The sequence below is a fragment of the Mytilus galloprovincialis genome, chromosome 5, assembly GCF_965363235.1.
Source record: "Mytilus galloprovincialis chromosome 5, xbMytGall1.hap1.1, whole genome shotgun sequence".
In the NCBI taxonomy this organism is placed as follows: domain Eukaryota; kingdom Metazoa; phylum Mollusca; class Bivalvia; order Mytilida; family Mytilidae; genus Mytilus; species Mytilus galloprovincialis.
Window position 1 is genome coordinate 99,953,312 of NC_134842.1, and position 18,110 is coordinate 99,971,421.

Genomic DNA, 18,110 nt, shown 5'->3' on the forward strand with positions numbered 1-18,110 from the left:
CAACTGAAAAGGAGGAACATACATTAAACATGTTAAATTTGAAAAAAAAAATTTAAAAAGGGGTGCACTTATTTTGAATAATATAAAAGAAATTGATAAGTGTTCAAGTACATGAATATACACCACTATAAGACATGTTTTGACTAGTCAATATCAAATAGATATAAAATTCTTTTGGAAAATATGAGGCCTTTTGTATTAAAAAATGTGTTTTTTACCAACAAAAATATATAACTTAAATTGATCCTTAATAAAAGGGATATTTATAACATTGAAGGGATTGTTCCCAATCTGATTATGACTTGGATGGAGAATTGTCTTATTGGCACACATACATGTACCATATCTAATTAAATTAGTTCTTGGTGAACAGGAAAAATCACTTCATAACTTAAAGAAATTTCAACGTACAAGTGATAAATCAAGTACTTATATTTTCAAAACCTATTGTTTTTTTTTCACCAAAAAAAAATCAAAAATCAAAACCTATTATTTTTATGCTTTCAAAAAAAAAAAATATAATGTTAGCTCACATTTACTTTTCAAGCTTCGCCTCCAAAATTTGGAAATTGAAAATTTTCTTATTAGAATGTTTAAATCGCTCGCCGTTATTTTTTTTAGGTAGAACAAGAAATTAAATTGGTGTTTTTTTAACAGAAAAGATGTCAACGTGAATTTTAAATTGTACCTGTTATTGTCCCATATATTGTAGATATCCGGGACAAATTTCAAAACAAGATTGAATGTATTATTATATACTTACATGCATATCCTATTTTAGACTTCTGTTATTTTTTATTATTTTCTTTTTCTTTAATGTATAAAAAAGCCTTTGATTATTGCATGCATTCAATTAGTATTCATCTGTGTATGAAACTTTGCTAAAAGATAGTAGACTATTATCATGATTATGGGTGATCTTTCAATACATTTAAACAAATTATTGACATTTAATTTGTATGCCTGTTTGAACGGAAGCTAAACGTATAGAGAATCTCTGATATATAGCATTATACTAATGTTGGTCGTATAAGATACTAACGTTATTCTTAAACTTGAAGTAAGCAACGTTTATTTGGAAAATTATACGCAATATATACATTCAGACTTCATGTATGTGAATCGATATAAACCGAAAATTCAATAAGCTGCATCATTATCAACTATTTAGAAGAACTATCAAGCAAAAACCAAAAACAATTAAAATATTGTTAAATAAGGCCGTGTTCACACCAAACTCCATGTACAGTAAACTTGTTTACAATTAGTTTAACGTACTGGCCATTGGTTTCACATTAAATTTGTTCACATCTATACACCTTGTTTAATTACCTGTACATAAGATTCGTTCACACTTGTAAACTCTATGTCATTTAAATGTTCCATTACGTAGAATCGAATGAAAAGTTTTCGGACAACTTTTCTAGCAGTAAGGGAACGATCATTTGACTCTGAATAGGGGGAATGGAAATATTCCAAACCCCAATTGGATAAAGAAAACAATTCTGGTTCTATAGATGATAAAAAAATATTCTGAATCAAGAGTTTCCCCACACATTCTAGTGTTAAATGTTGAAGAAAAAAAAAATTGATTACCAGCATCAAATAAAAAAAAAAAAAAACAAACAAACCCGTTAAACGTTTGCGCGGAAATAATTCTGACTCAGATAAATAAAAAAAAAAAATACTCCCCTTTTTTTGAAGTTAAGTGGTTGCTTCTTTATGAAAGCCATTTTGATGATTTGCAGTAGTTTAAGGATACTAAAGATGTATCGATTAAGCATTAGAAAACTCAGGCTGCAACAGCGTGCTTACAGACGAAGAAGAATAATTGATATATTAGGGATCACTAGATTTCTATCTTTTCTGTTTGTTCAAATGGTACTCTTCTCCAAGAAGTATTTGGCAAAGGGGGTGGGGGGTATGTTTTTTTTTTACTTTTTAAGTGTAATTTCACGGATCCGAGATACTGCACAAACAATACATTTACCTCACACTTTTTAAGTAATGTATTTATGAGTGAATCGTTGTTTGAGTAAAGACCAGTGGCAAATATTTCTGTGTAAGTCAAGTTTATTCGGAAATACCTTAATTTTCAAATGAATTATGTGTTCGGCAATGATGCTGCTTTGAGTCTTGATAAGGGCTTAATAAAGCTACGTTAAGTTTTGTTTCTAAACAAAACAAATAAATATATCAAGTTTAGACAAATATTTCTCTAAAGGAATTTTATTATAATAATTGCTATAAATATCAATTTTATTCAAAAATCGTTTCTTCTTTAAATATGCACGGTGAAACTAATGTTTTAAATGCCTAGTTTTATGTACACTGAATCTACACAAGGCCTACATCGAGTATCGACTGCATGTAGACAAAACATGATTTACACTACATGTAAACATTGAGTTTTATCAATGGGAACGTAATTTTGTTTAGTTTACGTGTGAGTTACACTTACACAACAACGAGTTTAGGTCAATGGGAACACGGCCTAAGATTAATAATTCCGATATCGTTGATGAATTTTCAATGAGAAGATACCAAAAGTTTCATTAACATGCTCTGTATAGTAAAATAGTTATTAAAGGTACCAGGATTATAATTTAATACGCCAGACGCGAGTTTCGTCTACATATGACTCATCAGTGACGCTCATATCAAAGCAGTTAAAAAACCAAACAAGTACAACGTTGAAGAGTAAAACCAGTTTTGAACTGACTCGGACTATATAAACTGGAAAGCTTTAATTAGACTGAAAACAACTTTCCTCGGTCATGTTCAGTCTTTTCTGTAGTTTGTTTTTAAGACTTATCTTCTTGTGTCGATTCAGACAAACCAATTGTGGTCAATATATATTAAGATTCGTTCAGACCTTGGTCAAACTATTTAGTAGCTGATCGAACCTGTTCAATTAGGCAACGTGTTACTTAATTGTTTGCAAATGTATTGAATCGTTTTTTATTGATTACGAGAAAACATCCATAAAGAGGGGGGCAAGGGGGTCCCAATAACAGCAAAACAGCAAATTGATTTGGCTCATAACAGATAACAAGGAATTAAAATGGACAAAAACAGATAACAGTAAATGAAATATTAAAATAACTCGGTCTTTGACAAATCAGTATTTTTTATTACGGATATAATCCTTTGCTTTTTTACCTATTGTGTCTGTTTGTTTTGTTCACGCATCGGTGACAATAAATGGAATTTGATGCGACTGTCATACAAGTGAGAGGTTTAGCTAGCTATACAATCAGGTTCAATCCACCATTTTCTACATTTGAAAATGCCTGTACCAAGGCAGGAATATGACAGTTTTTGTCAATTCGTTTTTGATGCGTTTTGTTATTTCATTTTGCCATGTGATAATGGACTTTCCGAATTGATTTTCCTCTGGGTTCAGTATTTTTGTGACTTTACTTTTTTTTGTAATGCATTCCTTTTTTTATTACTTTGTTTTTCGTTTTAATTTATGTATCTAGAATGTGTTTGAATTACTACTCAATATATTATATTTTTTATACGCTCGTTTACGGAACGTATTATGGTATACTGTTGTCCGTCTGTTGTCAACATGTCGGACATTAACTCAAAAACTCTTTAACCATTTGCATTAAACTTTGGGAAATTGTTTATATCTATTGACGTGAGCTCCCTTTTTTTTTTCTTTTTTTTTATATAAATTTTAGATTTTAAGTTTCTGGGTAATGGGTTTTTATATAATAAAATTGTTGGTTTTTTTCAGTTTTCTGATAATATCTCAAAATGCTTTCACAAAGCAAGGAATTTTGGTGAATTGTTTATATCTATTAACATGAGGTAATTTTCAATTTTTATAAATTTCAGATTTTACGTTTCCTAGTTAACGGGTTTTATTAATTAAAAAGGGGTGATTTTCCAGTTTTCAGACATTAACACTAAAAATGTTTTCATCAGTTCTCAGGAAACGTTGGTGTATTGTTTATATATATTGACTGAAGCTCCCTTTGTTGCTAATAAAAAAAGTGACCTAAAAAAGTTTGAATATTCTGACTTTTTCTAAATGAACATTTAATGAGGTGTGTGAATTTTTCTTAATAAAACTATGAGGCAAAGTGGTATATAGGGTAGAAAAATCAAAAGCACCAATTATAAGCATGCAATTTATCAAGTACTTCGAACGAATTTTGACACTCTAAAAGCAATTTATTCCACTATTTTCAAAGGCCTTATTTGAACAATTTTTTATCAGCTGAGGTTTTTGATTGTACCAAGTGTACTAGTAAGTAGAATACATAGTTTAATAGGGAAACAATGGCTTGGAACGAAATAAATCTTTGTTTGTAATGAGTTATGTGCAGCTTCGTACCCAAGTACATGGTTGGAACTTTCATTGTACAATGCATTTGGTTCTGCTTTGAAAAGAATCACAGAGCTGAGTTTATGTACCATATTATATAAAATGTTAAGTGACTGTTACATTGTAGGACCTAGTCCTTAATTGAGATCCTTGTCAGATATTCCTGGCCATATGTTTTCTTTTTTGTCATATTAAGAATTTTTTAATTTAATATGTTCGTACGGAAAACAAGGAACATTATTCTCATACAAAAAATTAAAATAATTATAAATACACATTCATAAAAAATTGGAATTTATTACAAAGGATAATCATAAGATATACTTGAATTGTCCTGGAGCTCACTTCTGTGATGGGTATATGTTAATGGAATTCTTCTCTGAATACGGGACAAACATATTAGTAGTGGTAGACCCCAATGGCCAATGATCTTCAATTGATACCGAATATTGACTGTCAAAAAAAAAAAACGCTAACATTCCAACTTTCAATAACAGTTAACAGCAAATACATTATCACAATAACAGATAACAAAAAAAAATAAAATCCCAATAACAGCTAACAGCAAATATATTTTCAAAATAACAGATAACAAAAAATTAAAGTGCCCCATAACAGCATAACAGTTAAACCCCTTGCCGCCCCCTCCATAAACAGTACTGTATTGAATTAGTAATGGTAAGGTTAACGTTCTTGTGTTTGAAACGTTCAAGAGGCTGATAAATTTTTTGAAATGAACAGCATTGATTTCTATTTTGGTGTAAATATTTCATATCTCTAGAGATAAAAGTAGAAAAGAGATACGAAGGAATTAGAAAATAAAAGAAAATGTGATCCACCCGATAAAAAAAGGCAAACACAACTGTTATATTGTATGACAATACAATTGAGAATGGAAATCAGCAGGACATGTGTGAATATCATTACCACATATTCTATCATATCTTTTTTAAACCATAAACAAGTAATGAAATTTGAAATCAATTCAAAAGAGTATGCAAAGTAATGTATGTTTCAGTTTACTGTCTTAGTGACGTCATATATTGATCTGATACTTGTATGTGAGCCAGAATAAGTGAGTAACAGATCGATGTTTTTAGAAACGAATGTTACCCGGGAGAACTGAATAATTCTTTAAACACGTGGTTTTCCACTTTTTCACACTAAATGTGTTTGATAAGGTTTTTCATATATTAAGATATTAAAATTCTTTTGTTCAGTGATTTGTTGTTCTGTAATTTTCATGTCGAGTATTCATGTATCTTTAATAAACTTTGCACATCTTTAAACTATCATGTTCGTCAAAGTCTTTTATGTTGATGTTCACTTCAATAAGTATTTGTTTCGAAAACCGCAAAAGAAAAACACTCATCATATCGATAGACGAAATTATGTGTCAAAAGAATAGTGTTAGTTTTTAAAAACGAATGTGTCGGAATAAAAAGCAAAAGTGACAGAAACTAACTTTAGACATTTCTCGGTCATGTGATATGTAAAATACAGATTGATATACATATAGGAAGATGTGGTATGAGTACCAATGAGACAATATTCTCTCCAATTCAAAATATGTAAAAGTAAACCAATATAGACCAAAGGGCGGTCTTCAACTCGACTCCTTCTGGGTTTTTTTTTCTAATATTCATTCTAATGATCTTTCTTTAAAAATACAAGGTAGTTAAATAACAAGAAGAAATGTTTATTTTCAGGGCTCCTGAACTGCAAGGTAAGAACATCTAAAGTTAGCAAACATAGCATAACTAGATATTGTGATTTCAGTTGAAGAAAACACTGTTGTCACAAAATTAAGACAAATTTAATGTTGTCGATACCTATAAATATTATTTAGACAGTAATGTGTCAACTTCAAGAGGTTAAGTTGATGTATGCATAATCTCATAAATATGTTTAACCCCGTCGCATTTTTGCGCCTGTCCTAAGTCAGGAGCCTCTGGCCTTTGTTAGTCTTGTATTTTTTAGTCTTGTAATTTTAGTTTCTTGTGTACAATTTGAAAATTAGGATGACATTCATTATCACTAAACTAGTATATATTTGTCTATGGGCCAGCTGAAGGACGCCTCCAGATGCGGGAATTTCTTGCTACATTGAAGACTTGTTGGTAACCTTCTGTTGTTACTTTTTCTATGGTCGGGTTGATGTCTCTTCGACATATTTCCCATTTCCATTCTCAATTTTATACTTAAGCTGTTCGTGTTATCTCCTATTTTGTCCACTCTGGATTCTGCGGTTCTATCATTTAATAATTTCTTTCACTCAAAGAAGAATGAAAAAAGCTACCATAACCCTTTAATTGCAAGTTCCGTTATATAAATGATGCTCTCACACTAAAAAAGTATTTTTTTGAACTACACGGCTCGAAAGTATTCTGTCAAACATAAACATTACGGATATCTTTAATGCAGTTAAGTTTCATATTAAAAAACAGTATGGACACTCGTCAGTTAATACAAATTTCGGGTATTATTAGACTTTTTAGTTGATATAATAATGAAGTTTAGAATTGCAGTGTTAAGCGGGGAGTCGTAGAGAATTGGTTTTCCATAACAATTCACCAGTTACGGTTAGCAAAACCATGAAAAGACAAACAAAATGCTTAAGCTTGACAATCAATAAGGGGAGTTATAAAAGTGGAAGTGAAGCCAATTTTTAAGTTGTGAATCTATAATTGTCCAATTGTCTTATAAACCCCATTGCATTTCACTGATTTCGGTAGACATTCCGTAGGATTTAAATAAATACATGAGTTACTACTATTGTTTTATGTCAAATAATTTGCAAAAGTTCATCAGTAAAATTGTGAATAAGAAAAGAAAGGTAAATTGTATTGGGTATTATACAATTTGTCTTAGTTTTTAGAAAGATTGGAAACATTATTTCAATTGGTAAAACCAATCACTACTGCACTGACCTCCTCAAAAAGGATGTAGCGAAAAGGCTATCATATAAATATCAAAAGACCATAGGCGTTAATTATGTATGGGTGATGATTTTAATAAATATATGGCTCATTTGTAATATAAGAGGAGAGAACAATATGTGGCAAAAGAAACACATAATTATAATAATTAAAAACAATTCTTAAGAGAACAATTGAAGGTCTTTCCACTCTTAAAAAATATACATTTTGACATTGAAAATAATTAAAATTCAGTAAGATATATCATATCCAGAGTCGAATGTTTAAAAATACTTTGACAGTAAATAAGTACAAACAAGCTACTTGTCTATAGTATCAAAATATTATATTTTCTAATTGTAGATCCCATGTCTTCTGATGATGCAGTACGGACCTATGACATTTCTGGTCAAATTAATGAATGGAACAAATTTATAAAACCAGGTGCGTATTTAAGTAAAAACACAAATGGTGATAATTGCTATGGCTGTGTGCCAAGTGTCTGTAATGGTTGATACAAATGGGTAATGAATCTAAATCATCATACTCATTTGACTGGTCAAAGATGTATTCTTGTTTATTTTATTTAAACAATATACCTGTTAAACTGATTTTTATACTTTGAATGGCTACTTATACGTTGATTTGATATTAGAGTTAATAAGAGTATGTACACTCGTTGTCTTCAGTAAATGCAATGTTCAGGGATTATAAGACTTTCTAGTTAATAAAACAATGAAGTTGAAAATGTCACTGTTACGCGGGGAGTCGTAGAAAATTTGTGTTCAAAAACAATTAACCAGTTCCGGTTAGCAAAATCATGTAAAGACAAACAAAATGCTTAAGATTGACAATAAGGAGAGTAATAAAAGAGGGATTGAAGCCAATTTTTAAGTTGTGAATCTATAATTGTCCAATTGTTTCATAAACCCCATTGCATGTCACTAATTTCGGTAGACATTCCGTAGGATTAAAATAAATACATGGGTTACCACTTTTATTCTTGTCAAATAATTTGCAAAAATTCATCAGTAAAATTGTGAATTATTAAAGAAAGGTAAAAATGTATTGGATAGTATACAATTTGTCTTACTTTTTAAAAAGATTGTAAACATTATTCCAATTGGTAAAACCAATCAATACTGCACTGGCTTCCTCAAAAAGGATGTAGCGAAAAGACTTCCATTGAAATATCAACAGGCCATAGGTGTTAATAATGTATAAGTGATGATTTATATCAATATATGCCTCATTTGTAATAAAAAGAGAGAGAACAAGTTTTGCAGAAGAAAAAAATAGTTATAATAATTAAAACAATTCTTAGGAGAACAATTGAAGGTCTTTCCACCCATAAATATACATTTTGATATTGAAAATTATTAAAACTCACTTAGATATATCATATCAGGAGCCGAATGCCAGATAAAGGTACACTGATCCCACAAATATATGATTTCTATACAATGTGTTTTCCTAAATAAGGGAGATGAATTGTAACTTCCTGTTTGGAATATGTCAGTTCTATTTTATTTGATAGTTTACCTGATACTAATTCCAAAAATATATGTTTCAAAGTACCTCGACAGTAAAAAAGTACAAACAAGCTACTTCCGGTTTTGTTCACGTCATAAACAGTTGGCTTTTACATGAACAAGTGGCTTGCATATAAATACAAAAAGTCCCATGGCTTTATTATGTATACATATTAGGTAAAAGCAAAAGTAAAAGTCTATAACATCAATTCTATCATATCCAGAGTCGAATGACAGCTAAAGGTACACTGAATCCACAAATATATAATTTCTATACAATTTGTTTTCCTAAATCGGGAGATACATTGTAACTTCTGGTTTAAAATATGTCACTTCCTGTTTTATTTGATAGTTTACCTGATACTGATTCCAAAAATATATGTTTACAAATACTTTGACAGTAAATAATTACAAACAAGCTACTTGTCTATAGTATCAAACTATTATAACTTCTAATTGTAGATCCAATGTCTTCTTTGGGTAGAGTACGGAGTCAGAACATGTTTGGAATAAAAAGTGCGTATTTAAGTAAAACACAAATGGTGACGCTTACTATAGCTGTGTTCCACGTGTCTGTAATAGTTAAAACAAATGGGCAAAGAATTTAAACTCTAATATTCATTTGGCTGGTCCAAGATGTATTCTTATTTATTTTATTTGAACAATATACCTGTTTAACAGATTTGTAAAATATGTTTGCAAAAATGATAAATCAGCGAAATTAGAACATATTTTACTGAACTAAACACAGCATATAAGTGTTATAAGTTTTATAAAGAAGAAAGATTTAGCCTAAATAAGGTAAACAATGTATACACATACACTTTGAATTGCTACTTATACATTAATTTGATATTAGAGTTATTAAGAGTATGCACACTCGTTGTCGTCAGTTAATGCAATGTTCGGGGATAATCAGACTTTCTAGTTGATAGAACAATGAAGTTGAGAATTTCAGTGTTTCGCGGGGAGTCGTAGAAAATTGGTTTTCATAAGCAATTCACCAGTTCCGGTTAGCAAAACCATAAAAAGACAAACAAAATGGTTAAGATTGACAATAAGGGGAGTTATAAAAGAGAATGAAGCCAATTTTTAAGTTGTGAATCTATAATTGTCCAATTGTATCATAAACCCCATTGCATTTCACTAATTTCGGTAGACATTCCGTAGGATTTAAATAAATACATGGGTTACTACTATTGTTTTATGTCAAATAATTTGCAAAAGTTTATCAGTAAAATTGTGAATAAGAAAAGAAAGCTAAAAATGTATTGGGTATTATACAATTTTCTTAGTTTTTGGAAAGATTTGAAAAAAAATATTTCAATTGGTAAAACCTATCAATACTGTACTGGCTTCCTCAAAAAGGATGTAGCGAAACGGCTACCATGGAAATATCAAAAGAACATAGGTGTTAATTATGTATAAGTGATGATTTATAACAATATATGCCTCATTTGTAATAAAAGAGGAGAGAGCAAAATGTGACAGAAGAAAAAAAATTATAATAATTAAAACAATTCGTAAGAGATCAATTGAAGGTCTTGCCAACCATAAACATACATTGTATTACTGAAAATTATTAAAACTCACTTAGATATATCATATCGGGAGTCGAACGACAGCTTAAGGTACACTGATCCCACAAATATATGATTTCTATACAATTTGCTTTCCTAAAAAGGGGAGATAAATTGTAACTTCTGGTTTGAAATATGTCACTTCTATTTTATATGATAGTTTACCTGATACTGATTCCAAAAACAAATGAAAAATATATGTTTCAAAGTACCTCGACAGTAAAAAAGTACAAACAAGCTACTTCCGGTTTTGTTCACGTCATTTATGGTTGGCTTTTCCATGGTCAAGTGGCTTGCATGTAAATGCAAAACGTCCAATGGCTTTATCATGTATACATATTAGGAAAAAACAAAAGTAAAAGTCTATAACATCAATTTTATCATATCCAGAGTCGAATGACAGTTAAAGGAATACTGAATCCACAAATATATGATTTCTATACAATTTGTTTTCCTAAATCGGGAGATAAATTGTAAATTTTGGTTTGAAATATGTCACTTCCTGTTTTATTTGATAGTTTATCTAATATTGATTCCAAAAATATATGTTTAAAAATACTTTGACAGTAAATAATTACAAACAAGCTACTTGTCTATAGTATCAAACTATTATAACTTCTAATTGTAGATCCAATATCTTCTGTGGATAGAGTACGGAACTATGAAATTTCTAGTCAAATATTCAATGAATTGAAAATATCAGGAAAACGAGGTGCGTATTTTTAAAAGTAAAAACACAAATGGTGACGCTTATTATAAATGTGTTCCACGTGTCTGTAATGGTTGAAATAAATGGGTAAAGAATTTAAACTCTCATATTCATTTGGCTGATCAAAGATGTATTCCTATATATTTGAACAATATACAAGTTAAACAGATTTGTATAATATGTTTGCAAAAATGATAAATCAGCGAAATGAGAACACATTTTACTGAACTAAACACAGCAGATAAGTGTTATAAGTTTTATGAAGAAGAAAGATTTAGCCAAAATAAGGTAAACAATGTATACATATACACTTTGAATTGCTACTTATACATTCATTTGATATTAGAGTTAATAAGAGTATGGACACTCGTTGTCGTCAGGTAATGCAATGTTCGGGGATTATTAGACTTTCTACTTGAAAGAACAATGAAGTTGAGAATTTCAGTGTTACGCTTGGAGTTGTAGAAAATTAGATTTCAAAAACAATTAACCAGTTCCGGTAAGCAAAACCATGTAAGGACAAACAAAATGCTTAAGATTGACAATAGGGAGAGTAATACAAGAGGAAGTGAAGCCAATTTTTAAGTTGTGAATCTATAATTGTCCAATTGTATCATAAACCCCATTGCATTTCACTAATTTCGGTAGACATTCCGTAGGATTTAAATAAATACATGGGTTACTACTATTGTTTTATGTCAAATAATTTGTAAAATTGTGAATTAGAAAAGAAAGGTAAATTGTATTGGGTATTATACTATTTTCTATTTTGTCTATTCAATCAATACTGCACAGGCCTCCTCAAAAAGGATGTAGCGAAAAGGCAATCATTGAAATATCAAAAGACCATAATTATGTATTGGTGATGAGTTATATCAATATATGACTCATTTGTAATAAATTGGAGAGAACAAAAATTTGGCAAAAGAAAAAAAAATTATCATAATTAAACAACTCTAAAAAGAACAATTAAAGGTCTTTCCACCCATTAATATACATGTTGATATTGAAAATTATAAAAAAAAACTCAGTTAGATATATCATATTTAGAGTCGAATGACAGCTAAATGTACACTTAATCGACAAATATATGATTTCTATACAATTTGTTTTCCTAAGTAAGGAAGATAAATTGTAACTTCCGGTTTGAAATATGTCACTTCCTTTTTTATTTGATAGTTTACCTGATACTGATTCCAAAAATATGTGTTTAAAAATACCTTGACAGTAAAAAGTACAAACTAGCTATTTACGGTTTTATTCACGTCATAAACAGTTGGATTTTCCATGTTCAAGTGGCTTGCATGTAAATGCAAAAAGTCCCATGTCTTTATCATAAAATTGAGAATGGAAATGGGGAATGTGTCAAAGAGACAACAACCCGCCCAAATGAAAAACAACAGCAGAGGGTCACCAACAGGTCTTCAATGTTGCGAGAAATTACCACACCCGGAGGTGTCCTTCAGCTGGCCCCTAAACAAATATATACTAGTCCAGTGATAATGAACGCCATACTAATTTCCAAATTGTACACAAAAAACTAAAATTAAAATAATACAAGACTAACAAAGGCCAGAGGCTCCTGACTTGGGACAGGCGCAAAAATGCGGCGGGGTTAAACATGTTTGTGAGATCTCAACCCGCCCCCTATACCTCTAACCAATGTAGTAAAGTAAACGCATAACAATACGCACATTAAAATTCAGTTCAAGAGAAATCCGAGTCTCATATCAGCATGATCAGAAGATGTAACCAAAGAAAATAAACAAAATGACAATAATACATAAATAACAACAGACTACTAGCAGTTAACTGACATGCCAGCTCCAGACTTCAATTAAACTGACTGAAAGATTATGATTTCATCATATGAACATCAGGCACAATCCTTCCCGTTAGGGGTTTAGTATCATACCATCATAACATATATGAGAAGAACATAACCCGTGTCATGCCAACAACTGTTTTTAGAATAAATGTGTTTAGTTCCGATGCAAAGACCTTATCAGTGACTCAATATTAAAATATGCAATCTTTAATGACTTGACAACAGTATCGTAATTATATCCCTTTTTAATAAGTCTATTCAAAGGTTTTGTAAGTTTCTGAGGTGAATACTGACACCTTTGTGCATTATAAAGAATATTACCATAAAAAATTGGATGTGAAATACCTGAACGTATTAGAAGTCTGCATGTTGAGCTATATTTACGAATGATGTCTTTATACCGATGATAAAATTTAGTAAATGTTTTGACTAGTTTGTGATATCGAAAACCCTTGTGTAATAATTTTTCAGTAATACACAAATTTCTCTCGTTAAAATCTAAAACATTGTTACATACACGAGCGAATCGTACAAGTTGAGATATATAAACACCGTAAGATGGTGACAAGGGAACGTCACCATCTAAAATCAGATAATTAACGATAGGAAATGAAAAATCATCCCTTTTATTATAAATTTTAGTATTCAGCTTTCCATTAGTGATATATATATCAAGATCGAGAAAAGGGCAGTGGTCATTGTTAGTATTAGCTTTATTTAAAGTAAGTTCAACAGGATAAATTTCATTAATATACATACTGAAGTCGTCATTATTGAGAGCCAAAATATCATCCAAATATCTAAAAGTATTATTAAATTTGCTTATCAGATGTTGTTTCGATGGGTCTTTGCTTATTTTTGTCATAAATTGTAACTCATAACAATACAAAAACAGGTCCGCAATAAGTGGTGCACAGTTAGTCCCCATTGGAATTCCGATAATCTGACGATATACGGAATCCCCAAAGCGAACAAAAATGTTATCTAGTAAAAATTCAAGGGCATATATAGTATCAGAGCATGTCCAATTAACATAGTTTTTTTTTGTTTATTGCTACTAAAAAATGACCTAAAAGAGTTTGAACATATATATTCACATTCTGATTTTTTGAATGCCCATTTAATTAGGTGTGTGAATTTTTTCTTAATGAGAATGTGAGGCAATGTGGTATACAGGGTAGAAAAATCAAAACTCTGAACAGATTCAAAATCACCAATATAAGCATGCAATTTATCAAGTACTTCCAACGAGTTCTTGACACTCCAAAAGTAATTTATTCCACTATTTTCGAAGGCCTTATTTGAACAATTTATTATCAGGTTTTTAATTGTACCAAGTGTGCTGGTAAGAAGAATAGACAATTTAGTAGTTGAACAATGGCTTGAAGACGAAATAAATCTATATTTGTAAGGGGTTTTGTGTAGCTTCGGAAGCCAATACATAGTTGGGACTTTCATTGTATTTGGCTCTGCTTGTAAAGCGGTGCCTAAAAGTTTATGTTTGTTACAGATTTCGTTTTCTGAAAATGGAGTAAGTTGGAATGTTGGTGAATTGGTGATTTCCTTTTTCAGAAACTCAATGTAAAATTTACGTCAAACAATAATAATATTATTAGCAGCTTTATCTGCCGGGACAAAAACAAATTCCTTGGCTAGTTCTTTTAGTTTATGTTTGTATACATATGAGGTAAAAGCAAAAGTAAAAGTCTATAACATCAATTTTAGCTATGACCTTGATTTCAATTTCAAGGTCATAAAACAAAGGTTTAATTCAAAACACCATAGCTCCTAATTATATGGTTAATAATTTGTATCACTATATGCCTAATTTTTATATTAAATGGGAGAAAACTCCAGTTTAATGTAAGCGTACCCTTACAACCAAAACTTATATGTTACATGTTGCAACTTACATTGTAGTAAAAAAATGTCGATTGCTTATATGATTTTAGGAAATAATTGACACTAAGCCAATTTGAAAATCAAAATAGGAAATATGACCTTGACATCTGACATCAGACCTTGACATAATTTTCTGATTTTGGATCAAGGACCTTACATCAAAATACCCTACGTCTTTATCACTTATTGTTTACAAGATAGAATTGCATATCAATTATATCAAATACATAAGGGGAAATTACTCTCGTTTGGAGTGTTTATATCGATACGGTCAAATTTGGTCGCTTTCTTTTACTGTTACGAGATGTAGTCAAAAGGAAGACAGTTATAGGGGAGATAATCTTACACAAAAAATATTCGTCTTAGCAGGATGAAATTTATAAAGGCATGAACTATACGATAGTCTCATCTTTACTTGCCAGTCAACAATAATATGAAGTTTCATCAATTTTGGAGCATTTTGAAATTTTTGACATTTTTGCAGTTTCCATGGTAACAGTGGCAGTTTTGGAAATTCCAAAGTCATAAGTCTCATCCAGACTTGCTAGTCAACAATGATTTTAAGTTTCATCAATTTTGAAGCATTTTGAAATTTTTGATTTTTTTTACATTTGTGATGGTTCCTTATGGTAATAGAGACCATTCCCAAAATATTATGACAAATGCCACATTGGAACATGGGAGGGACCATACCATCAAAGTTTAAATGGATTTGACCTACTATTTTAAGAAAATAAATGCCACTTTTAGGTGTTTTTGGAGCAATTTGACCATTTTTGCATTGTTTCCATGGTAACGGCAGCCATTTTCGAAATTCCAACGCCAATTCCACATCATGTTGCTCATTGGTACTGTGAAGTTTCGTTAAATTTGAAGCATTTTGATATTTTTGAAATTTTTGGTGTATGGCAACATACACTGCATTAAATGATGCATTTATTAGAAAATTATATCCATATAAAAGCTAATATATATTTAAAATTTCAAAATTTATCATTACACACGTATAATCCATTTGAAAATATCTCATTTACACCGTATTTACTTTAAGTTTAATATAACCAATAAACTTTTAAGAATAAACCCAATTTACATATACTTTTAAAGTTGTTTAAATCTAAAATTTATTTTCTTTTAAATTACAGTAAACCTAGATAAATGAGAAATTTAAATTAGGGAAAATTTAAGTAAATTTAATAAAATTAGAAATTTAAAGCAGAACAAATGTCTTTATTTTTCTGATTTAAACCATTTACTGTGAATTGAATTTAAAGTTTACAAATGCAATAATTAAAATAAACTTTTTATATACTAAATTAAATATTGTTAAATTTTCGTAAATTTGAAAATTATTCATATGTAATTGCCATTAAATTTAATATTTAATATCAATTTATTACCCGCAATAAACTGTTCCAAATGTTCTAAGTAACTTCTTTCTTCCTTTTTTTGTTTGTTTGTTTGTTTGTTTGTTTGTTTGTTTGTTCGTTTTGGGTTTTTTTTCAAATGTTATAAGCGTTAAAAAAGGGAAAGGATATGTGCAAATATGTTGATAGTTTGATGATTTACAAATCTACAAGATTCACAATTAACAAGAGTGTTTGTATCTTTATAAAGATGGTTAGGTGAGACTTAGGCCATAACCTTATGCACAAATTTGCTGTACCATATGGCTGTAAAATTTTCAAGCTTCGGGTGTATCTTGACTTGCTACATGCCTTTATGTCATTTATCGTTTTTTGTTCCGTAATGAGGTAAAAAAGAAAAAAAAGAACTGCATTTTGCTTCTAATATTCTAAACGCTAAAAAACGTTAAAAAGGACAACGGCACTTTGACTCAGCAAAAGGTAATTCGATCAACCAGTAATCAGAAGACTCTGGACTATGAATCTTAGAAAAGACTGCCCTGAGAATATTTTTACATCAAACAATTAGAATCACGAAATTGCAACGATAAACACCTAAATCGAGCAGCACATCTGTGTCATAGTCCCGATACTCAAAAAGTACATTTTGCAATATAAAACTCTTAAATTATTTTCTTATTTACACTAGAAGCCCCGGGAAACAAGTTATTTGCAAGTATAAATAATAAAGTAAATACATTTTATGTGGTCATATTCTTTATTATGCACATTCAAATAGCTACATGTTTGAAGAAGTGTTACACATTCGGCCTCACATTCTGATCAAACCTTATTTTGATAAATAAAAATCTAGACAAACTAAAAACGTGTTCATTATACTTCTATATTCATTTTTTACATTAAATTTAGGATTTCTTTTTTTCGAGAAGTCAGCGTATTGATGACTTGTACATATATGTTCATTATTCGCCATACCCTGTTCCTCGTGAGAAGGGGCATCCAGGATAAGCAAATCTATTTATAAAAACCACAAAAATAAATGTAAAGAATTTTGTGAATTGATTAATAGTTTTAGTGGACAAACATAATAAGACAAAACAAATGAATAACAAATCATAATAAATGACATACACATGCTACATTTCATTTAAAAATAAACATGTACATTATTGAAAGAATAAGCGAACAAAAGTTTACAAAAAATAAACAATTGTGTACAAAAGTGAAAATATGTTTGTGTGCGGCGCGTGCGTGTCAATCCGCCGCTTCCCTGTCCCACCAAGCATATCAAATGGTTTAAGTTAAGGGAGAATGACCCGTGGTTCTTTACATGTTTAGCTGAAACTGAATATAAACACAATTTAACAAAATAAAACGAGACGGCAACATAAGTTCAAATTAATTCGTCGTAATAAGTTAAACAATACCATATAGGTATGCCAAAATGTTTATTAGTACATGTACATGTATCTGAAATGACTGATGGTCAAAACTCCATATCACCTTAGCCAAACATCCACTCCAGTCCCTTGGGCTTTTTGGGACACGGTCTATCTGATGGCTCCCCGACTGTTCTTTTGGATTTTAATCTCTTCCCCTGAGCATTTAACGTACGATCGTATTTTCTATCCATACGCTGTATCAGCTGTTTAAACTCTGTCGACACCCACAACAGAGGACGTGTAACGAAGATAGAATCGTCCTCGGAATCATCTGAGGACATGGTTTGAATCTCCAATTCTTTCACGAACCTTTCCTCCTCCTTTGGATTATTTTTTCTTTCTTTTAGGGTTCTTCTTCGGTTGATAAGTTTCTGAAAAAAAGACACATATGTACAGTATACCTTAAATGTTAAACTCAGAAGATGGTGAACTAAAAATTTAAATGAATACCACATGATGTATAATTTGGATTATATCCCTTGCATTACTA

At 30.4% G+C, this 18,110-nt stretch overlaps 1 protein-coding gene across 1 annotated transcript in view; it reads left to right on the plus strand.

The window, feature by feature from the left end:
• The first annotated feature begins 5,969 nt into the window (after positions 1-5,969).
• Positions 5,970-18,110, plus strand: part of LOC143074898 (cell death protein 3-like) — a 137,308-nt gene continuing 125,167 nt past the window's right edge. Inside the window, exons 1-4 of the mRNA XM_076250112.1 lie at positions 5,970-6,068; positions 7,624-7,704; positions 9,255-9,308; positions 11,001-11,084. Of these exons, the coding sequence (XP_076106227.1) occupies positions 6,038-6,068; positions 7,624-7,704; positions 9,255-9,308; positions 11,001-11,084 (250 nt within the window). The 5' untranslated portion in view covers positions 5,970-6,037. The remainder of the gene's footprint in view (positions 6,069-7,623; positions 7,705-9,254; positions 9,309-11,000; positions 11,085-18,110) is intronic.